General features: G+C 39.0%; 1 protein-coding gene across 1 annotated transcript in view; it reads left to right on the forward strand.

Annotated features, from left to right (window-relative positions):
• The first annotated feature begins 8,535 nt into the window (after nucleotides 1–8,535).
• LOC139731719 (laminin subunit alpha-2-like) overlaps nucleotides 8,536–17,252 on the forward strand; it is a 69,606-nt gene continuing 60,889 nt past the window's right edge. The window contains exons 1-2 of the mRNA XM_071642599.1: nucleotides 8,536–8,590; nucleotides 16,111–16,394. Coding sequence (XP_071498700.1) covers nucleotides 8,536–8,590; nucleotides 16,111–16,394 — 339 coding nt within the window. The remainder of the gene's footprint in view (nucleotides 8,591–16,110; nucleotides 16,395–17,252) is intronic.

The following is a 17,252-nucleotide window of genomic DNA, read 5'->3' on the forward strand; positions in this document are numbered from 1 at the left end:
TTCCCCCCCCCCCCCAACAAAGAGAGAGAGAAAAAAAATATATATATATATATTGAAAGAAGAGACCAATGTCTGAATTCTTTTTTAATTAAATATTCTAAAAGGTTGATATGAATCCCTCTGCAAGAATAAAATTAGTTACTGTTTTTACAAAAACTAAGTTTTTTGGAGGTCAGATTATACTGTCACTCCAAAAAATGATGATTTTACACATTTCAGTGGTAATATCTTCTAATATTCTGATATTTCTCCACATTCTATCAATTACAATATGTTCTGTGCTATCTTGTTTCAAACAGTCATGAATTTAGGGGACTCACTGTAATATATGTATGTAAAGTCTGCTTTTCTGATTTTCAGAAAGTTTGAGCTTTAAAAAAGCAGGAAAGGGTGAAAAGGGTAGAATCATTAGGAGTCTCCCAATCTGTTGCAAGTGCAGGGGTCAGAGGTCAATTTGATCCCTGTAACAAAGGTCAATCTAATATAGCCTGTAATCCTGATTGTCTGTCTGTCTTCAATATAACATGGCCAGCCCGCTTGTAAATCTGTCACCAGCTCCTTTCAGATCTCAGGATGTTCAAGTTGAAGTGACTTTTTTCCCCTCCCGTCGCCTCCTTCTTCATTTTCTGTTTGTTTGCCAAGGAATTCTCATGGTCCTTCAGAGTTACAGATAGTCTTTCAAATCAGGTCCATGGTCAAATCAGACTCTTGGTGTAGGGTTCTTGTGATTTTGCATTTTCATCAGTTGAATTTCTTTAACCAAGTCAGTTCAATCCTTGGAGTGCAGAAAGACCACTGAGAATATGTTTGATACATTTGTTTTCCTATCTATCTATCTATCTATCTATCTATCTATCTATCTTTCTATCTTTCTATCCATCTATTTATCATTATATGTGTGTTTGTTTGTGTGTGTGTGTGTGTGTGTGTGTGTGTGTGTGTGTGTGTGTTTGTTTTTGTGTTAACCCATTAAAGATCAATCCCGAGCATATACTGTACTCTTCCTCAACAGGTCGATACATTTCACAATGTAGCTATGTTAGCCACATGTATATTTAGTTTATCTTTGTACAAAAGGCTAGCAGGGAGTGGCTAGTTTTTCAAAGTTTTTTAACTTTCCCATCAAGTTACCCAGCTCAGCCACACCCATTTGAATTGGTTACCTGATTCAATTTAGATGACAAATTTGCTGTTATAACAGCATAATTTGACCACATTTATCTGATTTAGGCATCAGAGATAGAACCCGTTTTGGTGACAGTCCCGAACAAGCAAACACTGTTAGTAAACTTGTCCTTGAAGGTGAAATTGAGGTTCTGTATACAGCGCTGTAGGGTGGTTTTCAGACCTCTCATTTTCACACATGGAGGGCATAGTGAGAGTTACCATCTAGGTTACCACAGAATGTTTGTGGTTTTTTTTTTTTCATTCATTGATTAATCAATTGATCTTCATTGCAGTAGGTTTTGCTTAATGGTAGATCTTCTTGTATGTGACCAACATAATCTCTTGGACAAGTACAGGAAAAAATGTAAATGAGCTGGGGAAATTTAACTCAAAACTGGATATACCAACACATGATTATATTCTTTTCATCTTAGACAATCATACGTATGTCCTCTGTAGGTTAGGTTGAAATCACAGGCAATATGTAGTAGATGTAATTCTTTACTGAAAGAAATTCTTTAATGGATCACAGAAAAGTAGAGTTAGTTAAAAAATGAGGTTTAAGATACATAGAAATTGTAGATTTCATCTATGTAAGTGGCATCTCCCCTGATCCATTAGAATTCAATAATCATTCTTCATCTTCATTGAAAGTTTTTCGTTTTCGTGACTTGATTGAATCCCTTCATTTAAACCTCTTTAATAATCAAGAAAATGCAGAATATCATCCTCCAAAAACAAGCAAGCAAACATCTTCAAAGTCTCTGTCACCAGAAAGAGTTAACAATTAACCGTGGAGGACGGACTGATTTTGCTACAACATGCATTTCCCATAGACACTTGCCTGAGTATTCTTGGGACTCATCCTCAACGGGGTAAGGATGAAGGGAATTTTTGGTGTTGTTAATTGCAGATAGTCTTTCACAACATAGGTGATGTCCGTAAAGATGGTAATCCAGCGAACATTTCATACATAGGAAGAGATATTAAGCAACCACAAATCTTTTAAGATAATTCAGCTGACAAATGGACACTCGCAAAGGCAGACCACACTTGTGTATTGATCTATTGTATTTCACCATACCTTGAAATCTTTTCTCTGTGTTTAACTCTCTGATTCCCATCCTCAACCTGTTTATATCAAATGTCGATGGCATATTCTGATGGTAATCTTGAAGGGGTTAATGCAAATTTCTTTGAATGGATACATGTCTCTCCACCCTGTAATCGTCTGTACAAGTGTTTGTCTGGATATGACAAGAATGTCGGAGGTTCAATACCCAGATAATAGACAGGCGTCTCAGCTTGCGACTTCCTGTCATCTCATTGTCCCAAGAACATGGCTTTCCAAAAGGAGCATCACTCAGTGGGTGGAGATTGACAATGGGGGGAGGTTGTACCCCTTTTTTATTCCTCAACAACTTTAAGAGGCTTATTCAGTGCTTCCATTCTCTCAGAGACTCTTCAGCAGAGGAGAGGGAGATGTTAGAGTCGCAGACGGCTAAGAGAGATATCGACCACCGCAAAGAAGAGCTTGTTCTAAGAGGATCAGCCCGTGTTCCTTCCTCACCCCAAACAATGGACGTCCCATTGAATGGCCACACTCTGATCAATAACTTTGCGGGAGGGAAAGTGGTTTTGAGACGATATTCACTCCATAATTACATGATCAGATTACGGGATGGGCAAGGAGCATAAAAATGTCTGCCCCACCCCCTTTCCCCTACTTTTTTTCACTATTTTTTGTCCCCGCCGAACGAGTTCGAGCAGGGGACTATGAAACGGGCTCCGTACGTGTGTGTGTCCGTGTGTCCGTCCGTGTGTCCGTGTGTCCGTGTGTCCGTGTGTCCGTCCGTGTGTGCGTCCGTGTGTGATCAAAATCTTCAATTTGCTACTTCTCTGTCATTTATGAGCCAATTTTGATTCTGTTTGCTTTATATGATAGCACTACATGGGAGCTTTGAAACTTCTACACAGAATTTCAGTCGTGACCTTTGACCTTGACCTTTGACCTATATTGTACATTTTGCTACAAAATGCTACTCCTTCGCCATTTCTAACCCGATTTCGATTCCGTTTGCTTTATGTGATGGCACTAGGTGAGGGCTTCAAAACTTCTACACAGAATTTTGACCTTTGACTTCTTTGACCTTTGACCTTGATTTTTGACCTATATTGTACATTTGGCTACAAAATGCTACTCCTTCGCCATTTCTAACCCGATTTCGATTCCGTTAGCTTTATGTGATGGCACTAGGTGAGGGCTTCAAAACTTCTACACAGAATTTTGACCTTTGACTTCTTTGACCTTTGACCTTGATTTTTTGACCTATATTGTACATTTTGCTACAAAATGCTACTCCTTCGCCATTTCTAACCTGATTTCGATTCCGTTTGCTTTATGTGATGGCACTAGGTGAGGGCTTCAACACTTCTACACAGAATTTTGACCTTTGACTTCTTTGACCTTTGACCTTGATTTTTTGACCTGTATTGTACATTTTGCTACAAAATGCTACTCCTTCGCCATTTCTAACCCGATTTCGATTCTGTTTGCTTTATGTGATGGCACTAGGTGAGGGCTTCAACACTTCTACACAGAATTTTGACCTTTGACTTCTTTGACCTTTGACCTTGATTTTTTGACCTGTATTGTACATTTTGTTACAAAATGCTACTTCCGGCGGGGACATATATTACGCACCGCATAATTTCTACTTTTCCTTGTTTTTAATACTTCACTTTCATTTAATAGTACATATACAATTTGAATACATTTTCCCCAAAAATTATTGATCACACCGAGTGATGATTGTTACAATGTATCATACTAAAATTTGACTGTAATAATGACAATGTTTAAAGATGAAGCAGTATATAATCAGAGAATGCCAAAGAGGAGAGGGAAGAGTACAGGGTCTCCAAGTTCTTGTAGTTTTTAATATGAGAATGTGTTAAGAATGGTGTACATTCATCAATAAAAAAAAACAAAAACAATTTCTTTGTCATTACAAGCAAAAGGTAAAACATGATGCAGGGCAAGTTTGCAAGAATCTTAAGAATATTTCCCACAGGCTAGCATTGCACTGCACATCTTTTACACTATACACTGTACCATGGGTATGGCTTTCACTTTTTCCCCAAGACAATATTGCCAAAATTTTGCCCTCTTTATTTTGCTTATTTTCTGTCCTTTTTTCTTCCTTACAAGCAGGTGAGGGGAAAGCATCATTCCCAGGGTGGGGGTTCTCCCAAGGTGAGAAATGAAAACAAAGTGGGGATTTTGGGGAGGAAATCTCCCCCAGGCGCTGGGAGGACTCGCAGGTGTGTGGCCTCAGGAAACGATTAATCTTCGCCTCGCCATCAGATCTGGTAATGGCACTGGCAGTGGGCGAAGGATGAGCCGTCCGAGTGTCTGCCTCCGACATATGATCGGGGATCAAAGACGGAGGCCCTCTCTTGCAAATCTATTCCCACTGCTATCAAACTGTTGTCTTTCATGATAAACTTTCTTTTTTTCAGTTACAAACGCCAGAAATATCTTTGTGAGAGTGATTTTCTGATTCATATTAAACTTACTGTAGCGGTTAACAATGAGAATCCTCACTGCGGAAAAGTTGCAATATCTTTCACATAGCACGACTTAATGTTTGGATTCCGCCTTGTAGCCACACATGAAACATGCAGCTAACCCATCCGAGTTACTGGTACAATTGTACATAATTGCTGTATTTGCTTGACTCAGACTGCCAAGCCAATTCAGCATGCTCATTACGATGGCAAAAACTCAGTATTTCTGGTGTGCTATAACTTCATGACTTTTTCTTTGCAATATGAACACAAATCTCAAACATTGCAAATATTAAAGCCACATCATGATTTACCAACAAGAACAGGCCAATGGAGAAGTCAGTCATATTACTTTTCAACTGTTTGACATCTGTCTATTCTTCCACAACTAACTCTGAGATGGTTGATATGTCTAGACAAACATCTGCTTCTGTAATAACTTCTTTCCTCTCCCCCATATCGTATCATCTACATCTGACTTTGAACTGATGGCAGACATTTTAGAGCAATACAGCACAATTTGGAAATTCTCTTATATAGCTGTGGGAACAAAAATTGGTCTGAACAGAAACTAGAACTGTGGCTCCAGACACATGACTGCATAAACTTCATTATCAATTGCAAAGACTATACAGGTTGGAGTAAACTTTAAATTGTTGCCAAGGATAATATGTTTTAAAGTAGATGAAATTGGAGAACCTTGTCTGGAACAGTGATTATTTTCATGAAACATCGGATCTTTGTAAGGAATTTAATAGGAAAAGTTTATTTCTCACATTTTTCAATGTTTTGCATGTTTTCGTTTTATTTTATGCCCTTATGTAAATGAGCTTGAAAACACACAAAAAGGAAATGCTTTTTTTTTTCTTCATGTACTTCCAATTTTGAGCCTTATATCTCCTCTTGTAACTCAGGGATTGTCTGCAAATCAACTTTGTTCTATTTTAGTTGAGATGGATGAAGGGGTGGATTCTATTTCAAAGTTAGAAGGATAAGTGGGTGAAATAATTGTCTGTCAGCAATAAGTCAAGTTTTGTACCCCTTATTTTAAGAACTGTCAGGTCCAGTCCAAAATTCATTCAGCGAACATCAAACGCTTCCTCTCTCACGCTTTCACTCGCCACATCTCCGTGACGATGCATGTCTGCTCCGCGCGCTGAAGAACAATCAGCAGAGGGCGACAACGCCTGTCCGCTGCGCAGCATCCGGCCAGCCTTTTCCCCACGGGCTTTGACTGGGAAATTTGGCATTGGCTAAAAACAGACAGACAGGCATCCTGGGATGTGCGGAGATGCTGTATTTGGATGATGGAGTGGGAGGGAGGAGGAGGTGGGGAAAAGTCATCAAAAGGATGTTGAGAAGGTTATGAGTATATGTGTGTGTCTGTGTGTGTCTCTGTGTGTGTGTTCGTGTCTGAGAGTCTGTGTGCATGTGTGTTTAAGGAAAAGTGGAGTAAGTAAAATAAAAAAGAAAGAAGAATTAGACAGACAGACAGGCCGGAAATGCCAAATAGACAGACAGACATACACACCATTGAACAAACGGACAGATGAGAACATTTAGTCATCTATTCATTTCAGGTCCATTCTTGACAGATTCACCAAACAATATTGGCCAAAACTGCATGGAACAAACATTAACTTTATGAGAATCGTCATATCTAGTAGGCAATTGATTTCAAGTGAAATTTTCCTTGCAAACCACCGGTTTTGAGAATTAGCCATCTTTGATGGAGATACTTTGAATATGTGATGAATGAGTGAGAAGTCGATAAAAAAACTGGACTCATTTTTGAAAGGTTACAATATGAGGGAATGCATTTAATGTCATCAATCAAATTACTGAGAAATAAGACGGGTAGATATATCAATAGACAAATAGACACTTTAGGGTATTAACACAATTTTGAAACTCACCGCACTGATATCGCTGATGTGAAATTTGGGAAAATATAGAACAAAAAGGGAGAAAAGGAAGTAGCGACAGTTAATGCACCACACCCACCCTAAGCATCAGACTGGCACAATAAAAAGAACTAGACAAGCAATTCAAGCATGCAATATCAGTATGAACACTATGAGTAAAGAATAAAGGTAAAAAGAGAATCTTATCGCTCACACATTTTAATTTATCGTTCCCCTCATTCTGGTTTGACTGAAGTAATCTTTCTGTGACTATACTCTCAGGGGAAGCAGTTTGGGAGTTTTTTGCAAAGTTTTTTAAAATCTTTTTTAATGCCAAGTTTTGGGTTCAAATTAGAGGAAGGAAAACTTGTCCAGATATTATCATCGCTATGTCAATCATTGCCCCTGTCCTGTGGCCAACAAGTTGCTGCAAGATGAAAAAAAAAAAAATTGCCCCTCCACCGAGTGAAAACTGGCAGCATACGCGTAATGAAGCTTTTGCAGATTGGAAGCAACAATCTGTTTTAATTAATTGTTGCCCATGAAAAAATTATGAGTATACTACATGTACTTGATTATGTAGATAGAAACTTTTTGCGTGCATTTTACTTTCATGGATCATGGCTCTTCGGAAATTTGTGAAAGTTTCATGAATGTGAAAATTTCCGGTGTTACAGTATGTAAAAATGAATAAATGAATGCATGGTTTAGGCATTCTGTTAAAGGGACTGTACAGTACTGGTTGGAAGTGGGGATTTATGTTTTGAACATTCCTAAGTGAGATAATGAAAAGCCTCTTATGAAATATGAAAGAACATGTAAGTCTAAGACGGATTCAACGTTTATTTGATCTAAATTGGTTTTCAAATGGCTGAGATATCCAAAAAAGTGCTAATAATAAAAGGCGACATGCCACAACTTTATTAGGATCTCTTTGTTTCACCTTGTTTTTGGATATGTCAGCCATTTCAAAACCGATTTTCATCGAATGAACTTTTGATACCCCTTTTAGAACTGCATGCTCTTTGACATCTCATAGAGTGGTTTCTGAAAATCTCGCAAAACGTTAAAAGCTAAATCCTCATCTCGACCAGAACTGTACCCACCCTTTAAGCTATGTGAATTTGGGAGGGTGGGGGGGGGGGGGGGGGGCAAAGACACCCCCTTTGCACCCCACATCCTTAATTTTTGTAATTTTACATTTCATTGTTCATTTATTTCATAAAAAGGTATACTGCCTGTGCTACTGACCGCTGCATATCTTCATGAAATTGCTCCAAGTCAAAGTGTTTCATGTGTATCCCTAGTGCAATTGGCATTATTGAGAGCATTTAATATATGAGTCCATTAAATCATTCATCTTACTACCATCTCTGATAATTTGTTCAGAGCAAAAAAAAAAGAAACAAAGGAAGGTTCTGAAGATGAACAAGATCAAGACATGATTTTGTACTATCAAGTCCTCTTTGGAAACCATGGCAACTAGTATGGCTTCTGATTCCAGTTTGCTCAAATTCTCAGCTGGCATTCTTTCTTGAACCCCAGGGGGCCCCTTCATATCAAGCATCAATTTCAATCATATTTCATATCTCTTTTTCAAACACATTTCACATCCTGCAGATATCCTACAAACCTTCCCACGGAAAGGAATTTTTGCTTTGCAGTCGAAATTGGCTGGTCAGTTCTTGACCCATAAGTACCATTCTGAATGTCCTCAACTAACAGTACCCTCTTATCCCTAATTCAAACATGGAGAACAACGAAAAGTAGAGAAAATAAAACCGTCTTTATCTATTCTTCCCATCTTTATTCATTCAAGAATCAAGTGTTAGATCTTGTGTTGGTAGAGTACTGTAGACACTTGCGTTCCAGCTTAGAAGTGGAGTGTTTCAACATGGAGTATGCTATCCAGGCTTTGTTCCAGACCTCTGTTTTTATACCAACGCGAGGTAGAGCAGGTGTGTGAATATTGCACCCTTCACTGCAGATTCTGCTTGAGTTATATTTCTTAAAATATTACTTAACCATGACACAATGCAATTGATTTTAGCAACATGATGTGGAGTCATGTTTACATTGTTGTAAATGGTCTAGGTGTTCTCCCACAAACAGAATACATTCTTTTTTTGTGTGATTCTTGTCAAATGTCAACTCTCAGACTTATATGATAGGTTAGCATCAGTGAAATATGTATCGGAAATGACGATCAGTCATCACTCCTTGCAATGTTACAAGACCTGAAAGAAAGAGGTCCATTCTTGATTCTATAGTGGAATTTAGACATCAAATTTTAAAAGAGTGATACTTATCTTGAGATCTGCATCCCCATCAAAATCTCAAGATTTTTGCCTGTGTGGACATACAATCCCACAAAGTAGTGCACTTAGCATTGCTATCCAAAACCCAAGAAATCTTTGCAATTATTTCAGAATTATCGTGATAATGTGAGAATTGCACGATAATTTGCACTTCGGCATGTGTGTGTGAATGCCGAAGCAAAAACTCTCGGAATTTTTGTCCCGTCGGCGTCGTTCAAAACACACATTGTTACAGTGCATGAACATAAGAGCAAGGGTTGCCATTCTGGTAGATTTCGGCACGTGCAGTTTGGTCAACAAATTGTCATGATCAGCAATTAGTAGGATATTTCTGTCCATCTGAACAAGCGTAAAATATCCCGGTACAGGTGTTTGGATCACCATAGTTATTCTGCTATTTTGTCTGTGTGAATGTGACTTGCGTTAGCAGACATTATCCAGTGATCTCTGTGGGCAACCTTTCGTTTGTCTGTAGAATGCTGTGTCTTTACATTTGTCTGTAGTCTGCCCCCCACCTCCCTCAGTCTCTCACTATCTTCGTCATTCTTCTCTGGATCCTCCCTAGATATGTCTGCCTGTCTCACACTCTCTCCCTCTTCCTCTTTCTCTCTTGGTTTAACTTTCTCAGCTTGATGCGACCTATCTACCTCACCTTATTGATATATCAGATTATAGGTCCTAATGAAATAGACTTGTGAGATTTCAATCCAGTTCTCCAAAATCTTGAGCAATAATGCCATAGTCCTTCCTCCCTCCAGTTTTCTGTAAGAATAGTTAGAAGAGTTTCATAATATGTTCAGATCTTACTTACAGACAGTTCACTTCAACAGTCCTGGGTAGCCAGCTGTTCGTCTAGATCTGTTCTAGGCTGTTGAAGGTTCTCATAGCTGAAATGACAGTAATGTGCAAAAGGAATGCACAGCAAGCTCGCATCCCACTAACAAGGTTATAGAACATGCCAATAGACTAGGACCAAAAACCAATATGGAAACATTGGTGATAGTTTGTATTGTTTATGCTGTATTTAAGTTAAAGAATACATTGTTAAGTGTGATTACATGTGAATGACACTTGTCAAAGTGGTATTGTTTATGTTATTTCTTCTTTTTTATTTTTTGGGACAGATGCTATAACATGAGTTGCACAGAGAAGTTTCTGATATTTATATACTTGTAATCCAGATCTATGCAATTTGTGAAGCTGTGTTATTCTAAAAGCTAGGGATACCATTTTGGCAGAAATAAATGTCTGAATTAACATCTGTAGAAGAAGAAATAGTAGTAAAGTGTATAATGATAACAGTGAAATAATGTTAAAAGAAGAATGACTAAATTGATGAGTAGAATGTTATAGATGGATTGGTTCCATTTTTTATGCCGAAGATTGCAAGGGATTTGCCCCTTTGTAGGAAGAATAGTGAGAAAATTTCTGACACAATATTGGTATATAGATTTGATGCATGCAGGAAGGCATCAGCTGTTTACCATGCACCTGAGATACCTTGAAAAGAAGTTTAGAATTTTTTTCAGTAATGAAAGAAAGAGATAGAGGGATAAACCAAACAAAAAGAAATCTCAGCCAAACTTTTGTCAATGAAATCATTTTTGTTTAATGCAAAATGCTGATACTACTTTCAAAACAGCACTGAAACATCTTGCGCTCAGGAACAATAATTAACCCCATGATTATGCCAAGCACATAGAGCCTTATTCTACTTCTAGTACATCCCCCTTGTGTTGATGGGACAATGAAACTTCAGATTTAAATTGCAGCACCAACCTCTGCATTTGGAGAAAAAAAGATAAAGTGAAGTAAAATTATAGCGATTACTACCTCTACAATCTGTCAGTTTTGTCAAGCGTATGATTTATGGACACAAATAAACTTTCTAGCCGTGTGATTTTGCCCAGTGCCTGTCATTGTTAGAAAAGATTGCATCAAAGTTAAAAGGGTATTAGCCTTCATTCAATAACCATCCTTGGTGGTCTCTGGCATATTAAGTTTGTTCATTATAATCACAGAAGGACAAGTCCTCTTTGAAAAACATCAGAAAAGTAATTGTTTGAGGGTCAGAAATTACAACTGCTGCTATTGTACTATTACGTTATCATGGCCACCGGAAAATGCATTCAGCACAAACACAAAAAAGGACAATACTTTAAAGATATAACCATCTTTCATCCCTTAACGTGGAGGTAATTTGATTTAAAATCTTTACAGAATTTTAAATCAATCTGCAGCACAAATTTTGTGAAGGTCTGCGGAAAAGGCTACTTCCTCTAATTTGGCGTAAAGGACACCGTAACTGTTCTCTGGTTGTCAGTGCCAAAAGGCCCCTATTCAAAGGGAAGCGCTCGGCTCGTGCTCTATTTATCCAGCTTCCGTACAGTTGTTACAATTTCAATTTTTCTGTTTTCAGGTCAAGCGATGGGTTAATGTTCATCTTTTAGCGCGTTCCAACTGAGAAAATATCAGAAAGTGGGCTAGTCTGATTGGGCAAGAAATTGTGTGTTGTGTGTATGTGCATAGGTGGTGTTGCGAGTGCATGTTTGTAATAGGAACTAACACAGTGATATCACATTCTCACTGTCAGGTGTATCTTTCATATTTTGGGGGAGTCTTCATAAAGCCAAGTTGGTCTAACTTGGCAACAAATCCTGCTGCTTCATATTTTGTTTATGTTTGTTCAGCTACCAGCTTGTAATAACTTCATAACTGCTGTTAGCTGTCTATCAACAGACACTTTCCTTCAGCATAGTTTTATCAAGAAAGCAGTAAAGCAGTGAATGTATTCTAGAATTAAAAGATAAGAAAAACTTGTTAAAGAAAGTGAGCAGGCCTAGTGGAGCTATGATTGCTAGTTTTGGGTCAAAACTATTTTTAATGAAGTGAAAAATGAATGTTGGGATAGTGTTAATGATAAATTAGCTATTGATTCTGGCATAGGAGCTACATTGCTTTTGTCTTCTTTGTGTTCACACAATAGCTGTTGATAAGGGAAAGGAAATGAACGTAAACTATAACTGTTGTACCTTTAATTCATTTGTCAATTTTGTGATATGTCATTCGAGGAGCTTGAGACTGGGGATGATAGCTGACTGCTGTATCCTCAGTTTACTGATTTATATCACAGATTTTTAGCTCACCTGAGCCAAAGGCTCAAGTGAGCTATTGCGATCGCCCTTCGTCCGGCGTCCGTCGTGCGTCGTGCGTCGTGCGTCGTCCGTCGTCCGTCGTCCGTCGTCCGTCGTCCGTCGTGCGTCGTCCGTCGTGCGTCGTGCGTAAACTTTTTACATTTTCATCTTCTTCTTGAAAACCCCAAGACCGATTTTCATCAAACTTGGCAGGTAGCATCCCTAGGGGGTTAGGAACTCAATTTGTTAAAATGGGCACCATGCCCCACCCAGGGGGCCCCCAGGGGGGCCCAAACCCCCCAAAATTAAGGAATCTGTAAAAATCTTCTTCTCTAGAACCAGAAGTGATAGAGCTAAGTTAATACTATGAGTTAGTACATTGATGACTGTAGTTTCAAGTTTGTTCATGGCAGAATCAGGGGTGCCCCCCTTGGGACCCAGGGGAGGGGGGTGGGGAAGGGTTCTAATGGGGCCTAAATTGTACATTTTCATCTTCTTCTTGAGAACCCCATGACCCATTTTCACCAAACTTGGCAGGTAGCATCCCTAGGGGGTTAGGAACTCAATTTGTTAAAATGGGCACCATGCCCCACCTAGGGGGCCCCCAGGGGGCCCAAACCCCCCAAAATTAAGGAATCCGCAAAAATCTTCTTCTCTAGAACCAGAAGTGATAGAGCTAAGTTAATACTATGAGTAAGTACATTGATGACTGTAGTTTCAAGTTTGTTCATGGCAGAATCAGGGGTGCCCCCCTTGGGACCCAGGGGAGGGGGTGAGGAGGGGTCCTAATGGGGCCTAAATTGTACATTTTTATCTTATTCTTGAAAACCCCATGACCCATTTTCACCAAACTTGGCAGGTAGCATCCCTAGGGGGTTAGGATCTCAATTTGTTAAAATGGGCACCATGCCCAACCCAGGGGGCCCCCAGGGGTCCCAAACCCCCCAAATGAAGGAATCTTTATAAATCTTCTCTAGAATCAGAAGTTATAGAGCTGAGATAATATTATGAGTGAGTACATTAATGACTGTAGTTTGAAGTTTGTTCATAGGAGATCCAGGGGTGCCCCTCTTGGGTAGGGGGGGGGGGGTGGTTGGAAGGGTCCAAATGGGGGCCTGAATTGTACATTTTCATCTTCTTCCTGAAAACCTCATGATGGATTTTTGTCAAACTTGGCAGGTAGCATCCCTAGGGGGTCAGGATCTCAATTTATCAAAATGGGCACCATGCCCCACCCAGAGGGCCCCAGGGGGCCCCAATCCCCCCAAATTAAGGAATCTTTAAAAAATTGGGCCCTTATTGTACATTTTCATCTTCTACTTGAGAATGCCTGGTCAAATTTTAATTTAGATTAGTGACTGCGTGAAAGGTGAACTTGCGATACTCAGGTGAGCGCTAGACCCGCGGGTCTCTTGTTTGTTTTTATTGCTACTAAAACCATCACAAATGACTGCCCCACAAGTCAATGGGAATTGATCCAATTTGATAGTCCCATGCTCACAGATGTATGAAAGAAGCGCTGGGCAAATAAAATGAGAAACTCCCCTCTGATATCAGGTTAATACACTGGATGAAAATTAAGCTTACAGAGAGTCAACTCAGATTAGACAAACAGTAGATATAGAATTGTAATATTTCCTTTTTTCGCCATAAAACAATGATATTGCTCACAATTGCATATTCTAAGATATGTAGATGAGTCTTTTGATAACAACTACCACTTTTCAGAAGATGTAATTGCTGCTGCAGTAATACAACTCTGTTGTAGTGTGACGATAAGTACACAATAGCTGCAGTCACACTTTGCGAAATTTGCTCTGCCGTTCACACTGGCGGCCAAACTTCTTGACGTTCAAGTTTTCGATACATTATCATAGTTTGGGTCTCTGGTGTGCATGCGCAGCAAAGAAGAAAAGGCACACCACCTGACAGGTTTGGAGGCAGTGCAAATGGAGTGACCTGATCATGTGACAGAATTTTGTGAAGTTTTAGTTGCCTGTGTTCAGACTGCACAAACTTTGAGAAGATTTGACCGAGGAGCTCTCTGATTTGAGGGCTTAGGGAAATTTCCCCTAGTTTGAGCCGAAAATTTTGCAAGAAGTTTTGCGAGAAGTTTGCGGGACGCTTGCAGTCACACTGGCAAGACTTCAAGAACTTAAACTTTAAAAAGTCTTACTAGTGTGACCGCAGCTAATGTGTTTCATGTTGAATTTCATCATAAAACAAGGAAGGTTGAATAGCAAAGTTTTGTGTCCTCACTTCATCTGATTTAGGTGAGGGAATATTTTTAGTGTCACTATGTAGTTGATGCAAGAGGAAACTTCAGAATTCCATCAATTGTCATCTCATATTCTAAGGTCTGATTTCTATCGAGCTTTTACCGTTTTAGCAGCGTGATTAAAGTTTATTCATGAAAGTCGCCTTTTCAGTGGAGTGAAGTTTCGCTTTAAAGGCAAACTTTAAAGAATCCCCTCACACCTCCAGATCCAGAGGAAGAGGTGTAGACTGCAAAGAGGGACTTTCTCTTTCTGGCAGACCAAAACTATCAAAAGTTTGGGTCTAGTGAGAAGTAGGACATATTTATCTCACAGTTGACAGTTATCAGTTACTCTACCCATCCATAAATGTCATCATCAATTTCAGGTGGAGAGGAAGGGAAAATGGCCTGTGTTCTACCTTTTTCTACCTTTTTCCTTCTTTTTTTTTTTTTGTTTCATCCAGACCAATTTTTGTTGTTAACTTTTTATATTGCAACGTGAAAATGTGAAGGCAAGCTTTGCATGTATGTATGATGCAGTTTTGGCAATTGATGGAAATGTTAAGTGTGTGTGAGTGTTGGTTTTTTTGTGGGGGGGGGGGGGGTGGTGATATCAGGGGAAATATAAAAAAATGCAGTATAATGCAGATGATAAAAGAAGTCAAAAAATGTAAAAATAGATAAAATGTTCAGATGTCCTGAGAAAGACATTACTCTAGCAGAGTTTCTGGATCTTGGTGTATTGTATATGATAACAGTGATTGTTAAAGAGAATTATGAATCAAGAGAAAAAGTTTGAAATCATCTGGTCATAGAATGTGTTTTTGACATAAAGGTAACTTCCAGATATGGAGTCTGAAATGCATGTAGGTATTTTTGAAAAATAGATTAATGTAGCTGAAGTCTGGATTAAAGAATAAGTGTATTGCATGCTGCTTTTCATTTTTTTTTCCCATAGAGACTGATCTTGTCATGACCCCTCTCTGTACCCTTCTGAAACCCCATCATTAATCAAAAGGTCCGCCATGAAACCAGGGTGGTCCCCTTGGAACACTTTATATTCATCACTGGCCTCATCAATTCATGTTTATTTCCTTTTGAAAGATAATTACTTGCTTCCAGGACCAGTTTCTATGAAGCTTCAAGACTGGTAGGGGAGGAAAAAATGGGGCAGATACTGCCATCATCTTCTGTAGTAAACTTTCATTTTTTTCTTCCTGTGATGAAACTAGCAAATTTAAAGCTTTAAAGGGACTGTACAGTACTGGTTGAGGTAGGGATTCATGTTTTGAACATTCCTAAGTGAGATAATGAAAAGCCTCTTATGAAATATGAAAGAGCATGTAATTTTAAGAAGGATTCAACGTTTATTTGATGAAAATTGGTTTTCTAATGGCTGAGATATCCAAAAAAGTGCTAATAATAAAAGGCGACATGACCCAACTTTATTAGGATCTCTTTGTTTCACCTTGTTTTTTTTTTCAATTTTCATCAAATAAACTTTTGATACCCCTTAGAACTGCATGCTCTTTGACATCTCATAGAGTGGTTTCTGAATATCTCGCAAAATGTTAAAAACTAAATCTACACCTCGACCAGAACTGTACACACCCTTTAAGGGATAGCAGTAGTGATGCAATAAAATATCACACACTGAAGATATAGCAGTACCACTGTGCATGTTTGTGATTTTAGGCAGTGAATAAATGGCCTAACGATTAAGAAGTAATGAATGCCATTTTCTTCCCTATCTATTTCAGGCTTATTTCCTCACATCTTCAACCTGGCCACAAGAGGGCGCATATCCGTGAATGCAACCTGCGGTGAGCGTGGGCCGCAGACGTACTGTAAGCTCGTGGAGCATGTGCCAAACCAGTCGGAGGAGTACCCGCAGTGCCGGACGTGCAACATGCGCAGCGTGTATCCACACCAGCGGCATCCGATATGGAACGCCATAGACGGTTCGGAGAGCTGGTGGCAGAGTCCGAGCATAGCAAACGGAATGGAGTACCACTGGGTGACCATCACACTGGACCTGGGGCAGGTGAGGCCGACTTGGTGGTGGTTGTGGTGTTGAAGATGATAAACACTGTTGCAATGATGATGATGGTTGTATATCTTCAGAAAGTGATGATAATTATTAAAATGATGGTGAAATATACCTGTGGTTAGATGGTGACAATTATTGTTCTATCTATGTATTCATAAAATACTGTTGATGATTTTGATTATGATAATGGTGATCATAGTAATAATGATTATGGGGATATCGGTGATCGACAGTAATTTTGATTGATGATGATGACCTATAATGATCATTAAATGAGTGGTAATGATTATGCCAGTGGTGATTAAAAAAGAATGATGTTGATGATGGTGTTAGGATCCAAAACAACGCCATTGTTGATACAGTGGTGATGGAGCCTAGGTTTCAGGTTAAGATGAGGACACAATAATGACATTCATGTGGATTTGTCAGTATTACATATGATGATCAAGATCATGATATTAATGTTAACAAATGCTACTGATGTAGTATTGTTAATGCTGACATGATTTGTGTCCATAATGCGGATGATTTAAATGCATACCTGGTAAATGGTAATGACGAGATGATGAAAAGGCATAACAGTCATCATCATGAAACTTCAGGCTGTGCAAAGTTGGCAAAAATGACAATTTCAGAACTACAGCATGTAAATCTACTGATGATGTTTAGAGCTAGATGTAAATACTGCCATCAAAGATTGATGGGGTTACTGTGGCACCCACCTGGCAGTGATATCGGTCCGCAAATTACAAAGGGATAGACACAGAACATGTTAGCATTATGGGGTTAAGAAAACTGGTTTAGTGTTCCTTCTCCAAGCCTTGTGGAAAGCTCAACTCTGGTAGACTTGAA

This window comes from Diadema antillarum, unplaced genomic scaffold (assembly GCF_040938485.1).
Source record: "Diadema antillarum isolate AM-2024a unplaced genomic scaffold, OU_Dant_1.0 seq00000383_RagTag, whole genome shotgun sequence".
NCBI classification, from domain to species: domain Eukaryota; kingdom Metazoa; phylum Echinodermata; class Echinoidea; order Diadematoida; family Diadematidae; genus Diadema; species Diadema antillarum.